The sequence below is a fragment of the Scatophagus argus genome, chromosome 2 (genome assembly GCF_020382885.2).
Source record: "Scatophagus argus isolate fScaArg1 chromosome 2, fScaArg1.pri, whole genome shotgun sequence".
NCBI classification, from domain to species: Eukaryota; Metazoa; Chordata; class Actinopteri; family Scatophagidae; genus Scatophagus; species Scatophagus argus.
Genome location: NC_058494.1, coordinates 16392724 through 16410590, shown reverse-complemented (window position 1 = coordinate 16410590; position 17867 = coordinate 16392724). Strand labels below are relative to the sequence as shown.

General features: G+C 42.5%; 1 protein-coding gene across 2 annotated transcripts in view; it reads left to right on the top strand.

Annotated features, from left to right (window-relative positions):
• Nucleotides 1–5795: 5795 nt before the first annotated feature.
• Nucleotides 5796–17867, top strand: part of doc2d (double C2-like domains, delta) — a 31779-nt gene continuing 19707 nt past the window's right edge. Inside the window, exons 1-6 of one of the 2 annotated variants that reach the window (XM_046414251.1) lie at nt 5796–5963; nt 8119–8186; nt 10344–10749; nt 11277–11356; nt 11972–12046; nt 16335–16444. In XM_046414251.1, coding sequence (XP_046270207.1) covers nt 10362–10749; nt 11277–11356; nt 11972–12046; nt 16335–16444 — 653 coding nt within the window. In that variant the 5' untranslated portion in view covers nt 5796–5963; nt 8119–8186; nt 10344–10361. The remainder of the gene's footprint in view (nt 5964–8118; nt 8187–10343; nt 10750–11276; nt 11357–11971; nt 12047–16334; nt 16445–17867) is intronic. The other variant, XM_046414242.1, reaches the window with a different exon arrangement.

The following is a 17867-nucleotide window of genomic DNA, read 5'->3' as shown; positions in this document are numbered from 1 at the left end:
CCCACACTGGCATTGCAAGGTTTGACAACCAAAAAATGGTGCATGGTGAGAGAGAGAGAGAAAGTGAACAAAAGACGAATCAAAGTGTGGTGAGTGAACCACTAAAAATGAAATATTTTTTCAGAGAAACATGCTGTTACCATGCAAATTAGCTAACTGCATGCTAACACGAACATACACACACCGACTTATAAATAATCACAGTCGCTGCAACTTGCAAGCTCCGCATAAATCCAGCAGGAGCACATAAATAAAGTCTGGGTCACAATGTATGAGCGAAGTAGCCGTTAACCAAAGTAGAAACAATTTCAGATAACAGTGACAAAACTGCTCTCCCCTATGCATCTGTATTTATATGGCCTGACGAGTCAATTTGCAGCAAACGTCAAATATTATATACTTCATTTCTGGAGACACTTCACTTTCTCTGAAATCCGACTTCCCACTGTTGTTAATTATATTTGGGCCCTACAAATGTTTCAGGGAATAAATTAATGCTAACGGGAATGAACTTCAGGGAATAAATTAACATTTCGGTTGAGTTCTTAAAAATACTATACTTTACTTGTACTATGTGTTTAGATGCACATGTGCTGTTGTGAGCGAGAAGCAGAAGACAAGGGCCTATTGGAGGGGTTTCATGGGGGCAGCCGTGGCCTAGAAGTTGGAGAACGACTTGTGATCGGAGGGTCACCGGTTCAATTCCCCCACTGGACGGGAAAAATTTGGGTGTGGTGGAGCGATTAATGCTCGCCCCGCTTCATTAGCCAGCTGATGTGCCCTTGAGCAAGGCACTTAACCCCCCAATATGCTCCCCAGGCGCTTCATGCTGCGCACTGCTCCTGTGTGTGTTTCATGTAATTTGCTGGGTGTTGCATGTGTGTGTTCAACTAAGGATGGGTCAAATGCAAATGTCAGATGAATTCAGTATGTGTATGTAAAAATATATAATATATATTTTTACATACACATACTGAATTCATCTCAGCTTTATTGACAGTATATTATACTGTCAATAAAGCTGATTCTTGTGTTCACTTATTGACTGATAATGTCATTCCCTGCACTGTTGGCTCATTAAGTACAGCAGGACGTCCTCCCACAGGGCACTGGCTGCTCACCTCGCTACAATCACTGCTTTTTCAATACGTCCCCACTTCACTCCTTCAGTGCATTGCATTTACCCCCTTTTTACTGTCTGATGGGGGGCATTTTTCTCTAAATTATGAAATGTTTTCTTTATTTTTTTCCAGAGGAAATTGTTCTGACGTCCCCATACAATCTACCCTTTTAATCATCACTCCTGTCAATTTCTCTCTTTTCCCTGGCATTTTAATTTCATGTCATTTCCTGCTCTTATCTATGTATCTATCTATTTCAGAATCAGGATGCCCCCCCCCCCCCCTTCAGCTGTCTATTTTCTGCTCTTTAACATTTATATTTGTCTTTCATTTCATCTCTATCTCCCTCCCTGTCTTCTCTCTGCAGTCACCTTCACACTCCTGATCTGGAGCAGTTGGTTCGTCTCTCCCCTTCCCTATCCATCCATTCACCCCTCCATTTCGCACATGCCCACTGCCCTGCCTCTGGGCCACACTTCTCTCCACCCCTCTTTGCTTCATCTCAAGTCCCTCCCGCTTTTATTTATGGGAATATGCTGATGGGGCAAACCCAGGTAAAGATAGAACATTTCCTAGCTACACAGGGGTGAGAAGCAGAAATTGAAATAGAAAAAGAATGAGAAGGTGGAAGAATGAAAGTGCACACACAATTAATCACAGAGCTGTCATTTGTCCTAAAAAGCAAAGCCATTCATCAAAGGAGCAGAGGAAAAATAAAGGAAAGGGTGAACAAGAGAAAGAGGAGGAGAGGGAAACACATGTATCACACAGCATCTATGTGGGATCTAATTGGGTCAGTGAAAAATAATGTTGCTGTTAATGCTGAGCTTCAGCCTTGCAACAGCAGGCTGACTGAAGATCAGCGACAGCGCGTGAGTGACTCAACATCATGGGAGATAAAACGAGAGATAAGGTACCCTCCAAGCTCATGAGTAACCTGACTTTCTGCACTACAAATGCAGCTGCTTGTTTCTGACAAAACCGTGTGGTAAGTTGCTCTGTGAGTACAACAACACCGGCAGAGCTTGTACATTTTCTCCAAGAGCACACACAAAATAAAAAAGGGCAAGAGAGAGAAGTACCAAATAAACAAAGAACGAAATATCTTGTTTGACCTGAGGGAATATCATTCTGTCAATCTGTCATTTTATTTGACAGGGGTCATTCTTTCTTTTTCATTGCCGGCTGGGTCTGTCACAAAATGTTACAAAATGAAAACTTGTTCAGTGGCATTGGGTATTAATTTGGAATAAATACACACACACACACACATGTCTGTTCTTTTTGTGTGTGCCCTGCTTGTCAGAGTTAAGGACAAATCACAGGTAGGGTTAATGGGAACTGTCTGTGTTAGAACAGCCCTCAAGAGACAAAGAAAGAGAGAGGAGGACTGATAAAATGAGGGAAAGGTGAAAGTGGAAGGTGGTAGATGATAGCAGGGATAGGAGGAGCTTGACAGAGGGAGATGCTTCTTGCGTGAGGCCAGAAGCCATGCAGGGCTGTAGTTGGGGAAGTAGCACGTGGTGAGAAGAATAATGCACCTTGACAGAACAGCACTCTCTGCCAACACGACCAATGATTCCCCCTGAAGCAGAGTGATGTGGAGCGCAAGCAGCACCTGTGACACCAACTGCCACCCTGGGGGAACATCAACAACTAGCCACCTGCTAAAAAATTCACTCGCCAACATCGCATTGCCTATTAAATTTATTTAACTGTTTGTGATTGACATCGCTTTGAGATTTCAGTGGCTGACTCTTAACTACTTTAATTTAACTCAAACAATTAGTCCGCTACTTAAGGGAAATTCGCGTCATGCACATCCGGCTCTTAACAGGAAAAGATCCTTTGGCTACTGCTCAAAGGGATGCCTGCGTTTTTGAAAAAATAACGCATTCTTCCTGGGGAAGGCAGACTGATGCTGTGGGATTGACACTTCGTATTATTTACAAATGTGGGTTATGGCATTTTCAGAATGTCAGCGCCGTGTCACATGGCTGTGGGAACCTATCGGACGTGAAAACTGAGCATGCACCTGCACAGTCGCAACTTTGGCGTTCAAGGACACCTAACAAAAACAAAATACCTCCAAATCTTCTACACCAGCTGTTATCCAACAAAGGATGTTGCAAGAGAGTTTTCAGCAAGCTTTATCCAGCTACACTTATAAATTAACACCTCTACCATCCATCCATCCACTTTCTATACCGCTTATCTGTCAGGGTCGCAGGGGGGCTGGAGCCTATCCCAGCTAACTATGGATGAGAGGTGGGGTTCACCCTGGACTGGTCGCCACTCAACTGTAAGGCCAACACACAAAAACAAACAACCACACACTCACATCTAGGGGCGATGTAGAGTAGCCAATTAACCTAATGTGGATTGTGGGAGGAAGTTGGAGTACCCAGAGAAAACCCACACAGGCACAGGGAGAACATGCAGACTCCACACAGAAAGACCCAGACCGGGTTTCAGACCTGGAACCCTCTTGCTATGAGACGACGGTGCTAACCACTGCAGCACCGTGCCGCCCATACCTCTACCAAGGAAGTGGCAAAGGTAATGTTTTTGCCTTTTCTGTTTGTCTACCATAAATTCCTAAGCGTCGTAATTACAAACTCATTTTAAGATTACAGGTGAAAAGGGTGAAATTTTTAAATATTAGATTTCACCATCAAAATTCCTCAGTTGATTACTGGGGGACTGGGACAACTATAATAATTATTATTACATGTTTCCCAAGATGTAAAGTTTAAATATGTAAATATTATTTCAACTTTTATTGCACAGACTTTTGCAGCACGCACTCAGAAATGCATTATGTAGAAGAAGCATCCTAACTCAGGAATTCAAGATGTCTGTGCTTTCAAGGACGAATGCAGGACAGGACAAGCATTTCTTTTGATCTTTATCAGAAAATGTATGCAATTTCCCATCTTGAGTGGTGGCAAATGTTGAAAATTCAACATGCACCAGTGCTACAGTATGGAAATAGAAGTTTACTTCATCTCAGAGCTAATGGCTGGCTGAGAGGCTCAGAAGGCTCTGGTTGTACACTTAATGGGAAACCTGCATTGCTTTGTGCTGTAGTAATGGGAGGAGATTATCTCGCCATGCAGAAGGACTGGATGAATGCTCCTCCACAAATTGGTTGTACTCCCTCCCTCTCTCCCCCCCTCTCTCTCATTCTAGATGTGTATTATTTATATTGTCCTCAAGAGATATTTGAATGCTTTAATCATGCTGACATGGAGGCTGAAGGATGCATGTATAGCAGCTGGATGGATTTTTGGTTTGGTCATGCATTTTATTTATCTTTTCATTTTACGCTGTCTGTTATTTGTTATTGAGGTAGTTATTTTTGGCAAAAACAGTGCATATTACCAAGTTTATCATCAGACTCCACTCTTGTGGTTTGGATCTCATGTCCTTTTCTTTCTTTGGATGCTGCTGACTATTATTTACTTTTGTCAGCTCATGGGCAGTGCCACTGTGTTACACAGCCATCTGACAGGCTACCTAATGTTTACCCCAGAAAGATCAATACTGCAGGACCGTTGTCCAGACTTCATTCTTCAGGCACAATTGATTGTGTTTCTTCCTCAGAACTGTCCTGGCGACCATAAACCAGACAAATTCATGTGGTTTGGTGTCATTCTGGATAGAAAATAGTGTCAATTAAGCCTGTGCCCATCAAATGCAGTTATTACCACAATCGCCGCATAGTCAGTCTGTGGTTATGATGTTGTCTCCTTTGCTTTCAGATAATATTTATTGTGTGAGCTTTTTGACGTCACTTGTTAAGTCAATACTGAGTCACGTTTCACCTTAATTGAAAAATAAATTACTGAATGGTTTGGGCTAAAAACAAAATGTAGACTATACCAGCTTGATAAAAAAATCACACCCACCACACACACACACACACACACACGCTACCGGCTACTGCATACAGGCTTGTCACCAGGATTTTAGAAATATACCAAATGTCCAAGCGATTTGTGATTTTATGAAATTACAGATTTCTGATAAACTTTTGCTGGACTGTTTAATCAAAATGACAAAAAGAAAATAAAGATATTCTCAGTTATCCTCAATGGTATCTTCTCAGGGTCGAAGCAGCTACCGCTGAGGACACTGAGGTGATGTATGTGAAATCATGGGTTTTGGCATCCTTGGAGAGTCTACAGTCTGCAGCTATGGTGGGTATTTTTGACTTTGTCAGCAAAAAAACTCAGTTATCTCTACACTATTTTTTTAATTGCCGGTTAGGGTTTTTAAACAGAATTTTGCTTTTGTTTTCTTAGGAAATAAATTGGTGAAAAAACTGTAAAAACTTTAACTGTGGGGAAAACAGAGACAAAGTTAGAGTTTAGTTCAACACAATCTCATCAATCTGCATACAAATGACATGACTTTAGAATTTCAAATTGAGTGCAGTGCAAATGCCAAAATCCAATTTTGCACGCAGGTGATATGCCAATCCTTCTGATTAATTGTGGAAAGCAGATCCATAGTTAGGTGACCTTTGTGGTCATCCATCATGCAGGGGAGCTACTTCAACAAAACAATATGAAAAAATGACTGAAATGTGTTGAGACTGTAGAAAGAGCCTCTTCGTAGAGTGCAATGTGTCTGGTGAGTGCTCAGCCACATGGAGGGCGTCTGAGAATCAAGAGAGTCCACAGGTCAGCTGTGAGAGGTCTGCAGCTGTGGGTGGAGTAAAGTTCTCACCTGTGCACAGTTGCAAACGTGTCCTTTTTTGTTTTCACCAAAGGGATGAGCAGCTTTGCACAAACCAAGACCATGAGAGGACTTTTGTCATCTTTCACCTAACAAGAGGTACTAGTACTCCAGCAGCACTTCTCCATTAATTTCCAGCCTCTTGAAACATGTAGCCCATAAGGAACCTATTTATAGATAGATAGTTTGGCATCGGTAGACTGAGTTCATTTATTTCATTTCAACTCATTTAGCTCTCGTGTTCTTTTTGCAAATTAATGAATGCGGTGTAATGGTCTGTTAGCACAATATTGATGAGATGATGCTTATGGTAATGAGATGTCCAAAGTAAATCAAAGTATTTACAAATGGACGAGCACATGCATCCACATGCATTTACTTCATGTCTGTCTCAAGCTGACTATTAATTTGATTGGCCACGGTTGTTGTTGTTTATCTGTAACTTTTCAGCTGTGGAAAATTACATATTTATCAGTCAGTGCTCTGGTCGTTTTCCAACCAGTATTACATCATTGACATGTAATTATGTTTACTGCCATGTGCTCCAGTGAATGAGCTCTCCTGCTATATGTGTCAAAGAGGAAGTGTTTTCAGCTTACTTTCTCAATGAGTTTTTTTTTATGTCTTCTTCAGCTTTGCTCCCCATGACTAAATTTTCTGTTTTCCTTTTTAAAACTTCTCCCTGCTAACCCTTTTGTTTTGAACCTTTAGTTCTTCATTGTTTGAGATCCCACAGACCCATTCAACAATTTTTGCCTTCAGATATGCTTCTTTTTTCTCTATTGACCAATTAAACCTCAAATGTAGAAACAAAATACAACATCGTTTACATACTAAATAAACAGATATTTCATAGTTTTTATATGGGATATTACTGAACTTATGCTACTCATATATTAATTTGTTTGAAAAAAGTCATTCACAGACTGAAAATCTGTGAGTATTCTCACAGATAGTTATCCTACACAGTGAAGTTATTTGCCTTTGGATCATTTAGACTCAAGATAAGATTAAACTAGTATGGTATACTGGTATGATATATTTGACATGCTGTATAAAAAGTACAGCCAATAACCATACAGAGTTAATTAAGGACCAGCACAATATATTTGTTTTTTAAAGAAAAACATGCATCCATTCCTCTCATTCATCCATTCGTGTGGTGGATCAGTTATTTGCCACAGTATCACCCTGCACAGGTCCACTTTTATTGATGCATTGCTGTCGTTGATTCATTTATTATTTGGAAGGTGTCAGCTGATTCTATGACGGCTGTCACATTGGGACATATACACACAAAACACACTCACACACAGTCATGTTTCCATCACTTCTGGGGACATTACATAGACTTACATTCATTTCCTGGATGCTTAACCACCACCTAATGATAACAATAAACATTATTTGCCTAATCCTAACCCTTACCTTATCCAAACTCTAACCTCAACCTAATCTAAAAGCAAGTCAATATTTACTGATTTACGTTGTGGGGATTTGCATTATGTCACCATAAATAAGACGGGTCCTCACAATGTTATTGTGTAAACAGATTTTTGTCCCCACAACTACTGGAATACGTGTCCACACAAACACACACACATATACTTGGCTGATATTGGCCATAGTCGTAGCCAACACAAAGTAATCCTGCAGTGTGATTGTATGGCTGGCAGAATATTTTGTTCAGCTCAGTCAGTGCGTTGAATTTAATTTCCTTTCTCAGTCTTTCAGCTACTTATTTGGAGGCAGTATTTCCTTTTTGTGCACACAATGTTTTCACTTGCTATGTGTATATAAATATATATAGAGATATATGTGTGTGTGTGTGTATTTCTTCTGTTTATTTTGCTTCTTTTCTTTTTCCTGTTTTTCTTGTCTCTTTGTGTTTGTCCATATGTCTGTATGTCATCTGTCTTCCAGTCTTGCTCTGCATGTCTGTCTGTGACTGTCTTTCTCCTTGCCCCCCCCAACACACACACACATGCACACACACATACACACAGTTCTTCCCAGGTTTCTGTAAATCTCCCCAATGTTGAGAAAGTGAGCGACAGCACTATATGCACAGTCCACAAGCGACTGACAGGGATTTTAACCAGATACGTCACAACTAAAGGGGAAGGGGAAGGGAGGGACAGAGGAGAGGAGAGGAGAGGAGGAGAGCAAACGAACAGGGAGAGAAAGAGAGAGAGCGAGAGAGAGAGAGTATAGAGGGATATATTGACTCAATGCTGGTCTGCATGCTCCTCAGTGTGTAAGAAACAGAGGATGTGAAAGCAGGCAAGATGGAGTGCTGGCACAGATGAAGACTGTCCCTGGGTACGTATTTGTAGCTATATTTGTGCATGTGTGTGAGTGTGTGAGCACATGTGCATGCATGTGTGTCTCTCTGTACGTACGATGGGTGAGAGTGCGTATATAAGCAACATGCTGCAAGTGATCAGTCGTATGTGGGTACCCAAGCAGTGAATTTGGGTGTTGTTACATAAGAGCAATGTGACTGACTGAATGAGTGTAGGAATTGAAGATGAGACCAGGCAGTTTGGGGTCTTCATCTGGTCTTAATTCACATGCACATGTGTGTGTGTGTGTGTGTAAGAGAGAGTCTGTGTAAGTGCTGTAACTTAGTACAGTGAGGAAGAAGGGATGTGCTCTAGCAAACACAAGTTCACAACTGAGTGAAGTCTTGTTCTGTTTGGCATCTGCTTGAATAAGAAAAGCCTCAGCGTGTGTTCAGTTTTAACATGTATGTCAGCATGTGTAAGATGAGATGAGAGAGTCAGTGTTTTATGATGCTTGAAAGGTGAGATAAAGCTCTACAGAAGTAAACAAAATCTTCAGACACTGAAGAATCCCCTCAGCACCTGTTTTGTTCTATTTCTGATTTTTGTGTTGCCTCCACTGAGACAACCCCATTGTAGCGACAGAATCTAATGTATTGGCAATACGCACACAGTATATGACAACATGCAGGAGGATAAACAACATAGTTTAAATGAAAGATTTGAATCTGGACTACTGAACAAAAAATAAAATGGCTGCGAGAAAAACAACAGCATTTATCAACTATGAAAGATGGGTGATATTCATTACAGTTAACTGCAACAATTTTGATGAATGGCTGACTGTTTTAAGCAAAATACCCATCGTTCTCATCTTTCCCAGTTCTTCAAATGTGAAAAATTTGCTGTCTTAAAATATTTTAAATGGAAAATGGAACTTGTGTCGGGCATTCTTGACTATTTTCTGATGTTTTATAAACCAACTGACTGAAACAAAAGATGTGAATTTGCAAAGCGTTAGTCAAGTAAAAGGCCATCTATTTGTGTTCACATAACAGATGCATCAGTCCAAAGTGAAAGAATTAAATTAATTCAGGGGTAAGAATGGGCTTGGAAAAGATGATAATGTGCTTAATACGGAAAAAACACACAGACATTAAGGGACAGAGGTTCCAAGCTGACGCTAAACAGAAGCGACATGATGGGCGTATACAATATAGGGGTGATGCAAGTGACATTCATCCTCAGATGACCTGAGTATGTAGCAGCATTTACAGTGTCACATAGTGAAGGTGCTTTGTTTCTGCTGGCTGTATGCTGTATGAGCTTGTTATCTAGTTCTTTTTGCATTTAACATATTAAAGTTTTTAATCCGGGTACGACAGCAGTAAACACAGGAAACTTTGCGGCATGCCGGTTTGAAGTTTGTCGCTGTGATCACAGAAATCAAACTCGTTCTTGAAATAATAGCGGCGCAGTGGCACTGTGTGGAGTGCATAAGAAAAACATGTCTTGAGTCTCTCTTAATCACTGTGAGGAAAATAGGAAATGATAGCATTTGGCTCAACGATGCTGGAGTTTGGTAACAGTTATTATGCTTCATTTAGTGACAAATATGTTAACGACTGAGAAAGGCTTCAAATGGTATTATGTAAATATTGCTCAGGGGATGTGCAGATGAGAGAGAGAGGAGTGAAAGAAAGAGATAAGGGAAGGATTAGAGTGAAGTGCAGATACACAAGTGACATCACTTGTTCATACTTTACAGCACTAAACTTGAATATTAATTCAGAGCACAGACTTGGCGTGCTGACACAATGTGTGAGTCACACTTGAAGTGCCAAAAGGTTCTGGCGAGTTCTATTTTGGCTTTTGAGAAGTGAGGTTTGCATGAACTGATGAAAACAGACGCATATTTCAGATTCCTCCAGGATGTTTTAGATGTACTGTGAATTTCAACATATTGCCTATGATGACTTGCCTTGAACAGAAGTGACCCGTGCTGCTCTGCAAATTCAGGGAAAAGTCGGAAACTCGGAGGAGAGAGAGAGAGAGAATATGACTGTATTGTTTTGTTTTTCTCTTCTAGTGCTGAGCCTCTTGTTCCTCCCCTCTGCTATGATCCCAGCTGTTATTCTCTTTGTCCTTCCTCATTCAGCTCTTTCTCTCTCGTCCACTCATTGTCATCCCACAGTCCCGTTTGACAGTCCACATGAACGTCTCCAAACCCCCACCGCCCCCCTCTGCTTCCCACCTGGCCATCCCCCCTTCCTCCACCTCCACCCCTTCCTCGTCCGCCTCTTCCCCGGCGGCAACACCCCACTCCACTGCGCTGCCCCCTCCCTCACCAGTCAAGATCTCTATGCAGGAGCACTTTGCCATCAACGTGTGTCCAGGGCCCATCCTCCCCATCCCACAGATCTCAGACTTCTTCCCACGTTTTCACGACTATCCCTGCACGCCTCCGCCACCGAGGGAGAAGAAGATCTTGAAAGAGGAGACCTTCAACGGGGAAACGGGTGGAGGATACAAGGATGGGGAGAGGAGGGAGAGCAACGACGGTGACAGGGAGGAGCCGCTCGACTCTGATGATGATGACAGTGAGTTCTGAAGAGGGAGAACAAAGTTTTGTAGTTAGGTTCAGTATTTTGTGTTTTTGTTTGCGTGGGTACGTCTGATTACAGGGCAATAATGCAGGAAAACAACAGTTCCCACTCTAAAACTTTGGAGAGCTGAGTCGCTTTATTTATTTATTTATTTTACTCCAAATGAGTTTCTGCATTTTCTTCCAAAGCACAACAAAATGCTTGCAGAGTAAATCTGGAGTCAAGCATTTTTCTGAAAGCATTTGTCACTCCCACTTTATGTGACACAGCGCCTCCGATGATTTATTAGACAGCGTCGCAATGGCGGGACTCGACTTGCAAGTTTCTGCTCATTCCTAAACAGTAATCAAACAAGACAGATCAATTCATATTAGGCAGTGTCATGTTTTTAAGAGGCCATCTGCTACAAATATGACTCAGAACCTTTCAGTGTGTGTGTGTGTGTGTCTGTCTGTGTGTGTTGGACTGAGTGTGTTTGTCCCTTTGCTCGCAGTAATTGCCACGGTGTGTGTTGTTTTCAGCCTACCTGGGAACGCTGGAGTTCAGCCTGCTCTTTGATCAGGAGAACAACTGTCTTCATTGTACTATTCACAAGGCAAAGGTACACATAATTTCAACATCTTCTTCATTCAAACAGATTTCTGTCTGTCTATCTGTCTGCGCAGTTGCATAATCCTCCTTGAAGACCAAATGAAAACAATTCTCCTTTAATGCTTTTACGTTTGCGTGAGATGGCAGCCTGCTTTCTTCCAACCTTTTTAAAGTAACGTGTTCGCTGCACACACTCAGCCCTGCCGATTCAAGACAAAATCATCTCATGGCACTCCCAAGTGTTGGATTATGTTTATATGTATATCTCATTTTCTGTGCCGGACACATTCGGTTTGGCCATCGTACAAGGACACAAGCTTTGTATTGCATATTGTGCACTGTCACGTGATGTTAATTATGTAAATCTTGTGGAACGGTTCCCTTGAGGACAACATAAAGGAGGGTCTAGGAGGGTGGAAAATAGTGGCATGGAAAGAAACACCCAGAGGCGCTATTGAGATGTGAATACAGTAGAAGAGGTCTGTCAAATTCACTGTCTTTTTCTGGCCCCGTCAGTTGTGTGAAGTGTTTGAGGGCATGATGACGTCACATTTGATACCACACTCTGTGTGTGTGTGTGTGTGTGTGTGTGTGTGTGTGTGTGTGTGTCTACTTGTGTCCACAGGGACTGAAAGCCATGGATTCCAATGGGCTGGCTGATCCATACGTCAAGCTTCATCTTCTCCCCGGGGCTAGCAAGGTCACTGCTCCAACCTTACCTCAGTGGCAATTAACGTAACATGCTAACATACTGGGCAGTCCTAGACACTGACACTCCCTCAGGAAAGTCCCACATCACATAAAACCTGCTGGCAAAAGAAGAATATTTATTGAAAACACTGAAAATTGGGAACATTTCTTACCTTATTCAAATGAAAACAATCAAAAAAACCTACTATTTGTTTTTTTTAAATTTTAGTTACCCTTGCCATTTCTTGTTAATCACATGCCATGAAAAGGTCAAAATGTTTGTGCAAGAAACGTGCGAGCTAATTTAGTGTGTCGTTTTAAGCCGCTGAGCGGGGCACATTTCGGATGGTTACCAGTTAATGTGGCTCGCCCAGTGCTCTGCTTTATCAAGCACAAACACGTTCTGGTCTGCTGCACAGCTCTTGTCTTGTTTTCAGCTCAAGCAGCAGGGAAGATAAGGCTTGCCACAACAGCAACCCCCCAGCTCTAGCAGAATGCAACCTGTTGTCGGCCATTTTGGCTCAAGGTTGACATGAAATGAGGTTATGATAAGCTCGGGGAGGACGTTGAGCCAGGATAGGTTGAATGAGGCAACTGTCTGAGGTCTAAGGTGCTAACAATAACAACGTCTGGGGAATTTTTGTCCTCCAGCCTTTCTCTGTCTCCGTTCTCTTCCATTGTTATCACCCTCCTTTTCCCACTTTCAACCCCTATCTCTGTCTCTATCTCACTATCTGGCTGTGACCCTCTTTGACCTTGAAATACCAACAGTGTGTGGAGAGAAGGGAGACAACTGAGAGGGAGGAAAGGGGGGGAGAGTGGAGAAAGAGAAGGAGGGGGAGACAGACGAGGGGAGGACAACAGCAGGTGGTTGTCATGGAAACAGGGAGGATTGTTACACGGCTCACGTCAACAGGCGAATGTTGATGGGGGGAGAAGGGGGCGCAGAAAAAGCGTCAATGAGTAGGTAAGTACCCATGAACTGCCGTTTGTTAAATGCCCACCAGACGGAGGCCACGCAACTCGAGAAGTGGGAATGCACACGTGTAGAAGTGAGGATGATGGACACACACTCACACACCTATTCTTGGCCACACTCAAGCATTGCAATGAATAATCCAGAACACAAATGGTTTCAGTTTCTGCAAAGAGTTTTTAAAATATTGAGAACAGAGACACACAATCAGGTCCCACTCATCTTCCCTCTTTCTCAGTCCTCAGGCACAGGCTCTTATAGCAACCAATATACAGTCAAGCATGCTGTTTTGTGAGGTCAAAGACACAATGTAGCGCATGCAGCGCATGACCTTGTGTATATGCACACATGCTAAGTCTTTAGTCACAGTCACACAGAGATGCTCCCTTCAGCCATCCTTTCTTCTCTTTCACTCCCTCTCATTCTTACATGCAATCATGCATGGACACAGCAGTTGCTGGTGCCTCTGTTGGTATTTTCATCTGTCCATTCCTAATCGAGGTGCATGGAAAATTCACTCACAGTCAGACTCCTCATCCACAGCTCTGGGAGAACGGAAATTGAAAGAGAGGGATTGTGAAATATGCAGAAAGATCCGTGCAGACAGATGGAGAGAAAGGAGAGAATGTGATGGACAGATGGAGGGCTTGAGATGAAACATTTAGAAACAGATGCAAAAGTACCAGTGTAGAGGGAAAATGGAGGCAGGGAGAGGAACTGGTATCTTAAATGTTTGTAGATGTAGCATGTGGTATATAATATGTGCTCAGAAAACCTAACCCGGTTCGGTCAATGATGGGCAATGCTGATTTGTGAAACGCTTCTGCTGTTGAGTTGTGCCAGCACACGTACAGCTGTGAAACGCCGCTGCGAGTCGTGATGCTGCCTGTGCACGGCTCCTCCTGCACACTGACTAATCAAACAAAGGACATGAATTGAAAACACTTATTCCCTTCATGGAGCCACTCTGGAGGGCTGACTCTTATAGATAAGCTAAAAGTTTCCAGCAGAAAATAAAGATTAAAAAGGAAGCAGTGATGGGAGGAAAGGGAGGAAGATGGGAGGTGGCACAGGCATAACAATGGGATGTGGGGACAAAAACAGACCAAGAGAAATAAGATGGAAGGGAGGGTTCAGCATCTGGCCCTGAGGCGTTAGCAAGAGGCAGAGTCTGGCAGAAAGGAAAAGACAGACAAGCAGGAGGATTTGGAGAGAACAGCCATTGCACTTTACCAGCTGGACATCCGGAGTTCAATGTTTATACTTAAGCATAGCCACCACTGATGGAAGATTATTCACATTATAAGTAAAGAACCTGCCTTCAAATTTAATTCTATCAAAAATACATGTCAGTGTTCATGTCATTGTTATATACCTCTATATCTGGTAACTGTTGCATTACAATGTGTGCAGCATTTCAATGTAACTGTTAGACAACAATGTGTTTGAGTGCCTCTGTCAGTGTTTTTGGACTTCTCTATGGCAATCTGTGGCACTCGGCCCCAAGTTACATTGTTCCTTCAGTGGGAAGTCACAAAAATATACTTTCCTGAAAGCTTAAATAACGCTCTAAAAGCGAGCCGTTTACTTTTAAATCAAATGTTAGTTTAAACAAGAGTAACTAGTAGATTTTCTGGATACTATTTTCAGTGGTTGATTAAGAGGCCCACGCATGTGGTGGCCTTGCCCCAGCTACACTCAGAGTCCTCCACTCCCCGCATCTGGCATGTGATCCTGACATTGGAAGCACACTGGCTCTCCTACACCAACATTTCTGTAGGTGCTCGATGTAACTGAGTTTATCGCAGACTGCCTGGTCTGCTCTCAGCTGAAGAACTCCCACCAGGCTCCCGCCTGATTCCTTCAACTGCTGCCGGTTCATCATCGACTTTGCACTTTATATCAATTGCATGAGACCTTTTCTGATTGAACTGACACATCCACACTGATAGATTGTTACGCCCCTATCTGCCACCCCGTGTTTTCGCCATTCCCCATCATGTGACCCACCTACCTATACACCTGTTTCCACATACCCATCAGCCCAGTAACATATATACTAGGCGACATTCATTCATTCCCTGTCGGATTGTCTTGTACTTTTGTCTTAGCCTTACAGCTATTTTCTCTGCGTGTCCGAGTTATGACCCCTGCCCAACACCTGTGCACTTTCCGGATCCGACTGCAGTTTGCCTCATCTCCCTTGCCTGCCTGGTTTTTACTTTTGCCTGTTTTCAACTTTGAGCAAACTTGATTTTTCTAATTTTATGGGCCTAGTTTTATGATGATCATGACTTTTAGTTCAAACCTTTATTTAATCAATCAACCATTTTGTGTTTTAATAAGATTTGTTTATAATGAGAAAAAATGCATAATATTACTGGACTCCACTGTATTTTATAACATCACCAGATGTATTTCAAATCTAAATCTGCAGTGTAACCAGTAGCTATGACAGTCAAATAAATTCTACCCACAGTATGTAAGTGGTCACCACTACAGCTCAGAACAGCCAATTAATTCTTTCTTTAGCTCCACAAGGTCTTATTAACCCACATTTTATGACAAGAATGTGTGAACTTTGTCATTTAAAAGGGCTAAAGGGCTGGCTTTGCAAGAGTTCTCTGCACAAATGTCAGGAAAAATGTCATTTATTGGGATGCAACCTAACTGTTGTGAAATTGTATAAATATTAAAATATTTACAAATATTCATAATAATAAAACAATAATATAAAATAATAATATACTATAATATAATGTAAAAACTTAAACAAGATGATAACATCCTGAAGCCAGCTCTGGGAAATGAGTTACCAAGTGGCTGCAAACTTTATTTATGGATGATGAAGCTATTAAGGGCTCACAGGCATTTCCTTTCCTGGAAAGCCTTAATTTTTCATGCTGAATGTGTTGTGCAGTTTAATTGGCTGCTGTTTTGTGTTGTGTTTGAGACACAGTGCTTGTTTTGGAGGTCTTGCTGGTGCTATTGCACTGTCTTATCATGTTGGGGAGGAGACAGACGGACAGGTGAAGAGGGAAACCTTGCGTCCTCTCACTCTCCTCTATGAAGTAGGCAGCAGATGTCTGTGATTTCCTGAGGGGCAGAGATAAATGATGTTTCCCCACACTTTTTCTCTCTCTCCTTCTTTCTTGATCTTTCAGTGTCACTTTGCGTGATCTTTTATTCTCTTTCTCTTATTCTGATCTGACAAATTTGCTCCCCCCCCCCCGCCCTTATAACATTCCTCATTCCTCTTTTCTTCTTTTGATCCTTTCCTTTCCATGAATTTCTTCTCATACTTGCTTCTTTATCTCTTCAGGCAAACAAGCTACGGACCAAAACCCTGAAGAACACGCTGAACCCAGTGTGGAACGAGACGCTGGTGTATCACGGCATCACAGCAGCCGACATGACCACCAAAACACTCAGGTAGGTGCACATGTCTGAGTTTCACGCTGGCCAGCAATTAGCACTATTCCCCAGACAGTCAAATGACCAGTTTATTATGCGGAGGATGAAGATCCATGCTTCCAATCCTCCAGTGAACTGCAAACAGACATCTATGCTTCCCAGTGGACTTTTGCAGGTAATTCATTATTGCTGCCGGATGATACCTGCCAACTGTTCCACATGCTGTTGCTGCGGTAACTGCTCAGGTGCTGGCTGAGCCGTGAGGCTCCGCCCCTTCTCCTACCCACAGCGGTCTCCATATGGATTGATTGAGGTCAAGTGTAGCCATCTTGGCCCAAAATCTCTGACAAACTGGTGTCATCCTGTATGTGGAGGTTGATTCAGAGACAGAGTTTCACGTGTGTTTTGCTTTATGAATGTGTGCCCTGCGCACAATCAGTGTCAGTTTGCACAGCGGATTCATAATAGGGTTGGATGGCATTGTTTATCCTGAGGAAACATGAGCACAGACACACTCAGATGTATGCATACATGCGCGCACACACACACACACACACACACTCACACACACTCTGATGTGCGTGCACCCTTACACATGAATCTTGTCTGTATTGCGCACACAAATGTTGGCAGTCAGGTGTGTGCTTATCCTCTTGTGTGTATGTCAAGGGCAATCACTGGCAGCAAAAAACATGCATGGCCCCTCCCCTGTACGCAGAGGAAACGCACACATACAAACACACATGCAAACAGCACACGTCCTTGATCTTTCACAAACACACACATTTGGAAATAGCGTTTACTCTTACTTACCCCCAAACACACACACGTATACACACAAAGAACAGCTTGAGGAGAGACCCTCCAGACTGGAGGAAATCCACCTGACCTCTGTTCAAGGACATAGCCCACAGACAGAAACCAGCGTGGGGGCTCGAGGAAGCCAAAATGAGCAGGAGAAGTGTGACCAGTGTCAAGCAAGAGATGAAGAGAGAGAGAAAGAGAGAGGTGACTGCCAAGATCAACAAAGAGAGCAAGAGGGAAAGCGTGAATGATGAATGTCAAGTGACAGATAAAGCAATGTGGAAGAGGAAACAAGGGAGGCCAAGAAAGAGGAAGATGACAGAAGGGATGGAGAGAATCCAAGGGTCAATTGTGTGTGTGAGAGAGAGAGAGAGAGATCGGCTCAGAGAGTGTGGTGAAATGCATGAAGTGGTGAAAAATGAAATTCATTTAGCTGAGAAAAACGTTGAGTGATGGGGAGGAGTTTACTCATATGGGAAACAAAAAAAAAAACAAAAGAATGAGGACAGTGAGAAATTTGTGAGGCATCAAACGAGCAGGAATGAATGAAGCAATGTCTGACCGGGAGAGAAAAAAGAAAAAAAAAAAACAGACAGGGAGAGACAGAGAGAGGAAGAAATTCTGCTCCAACTCTCTC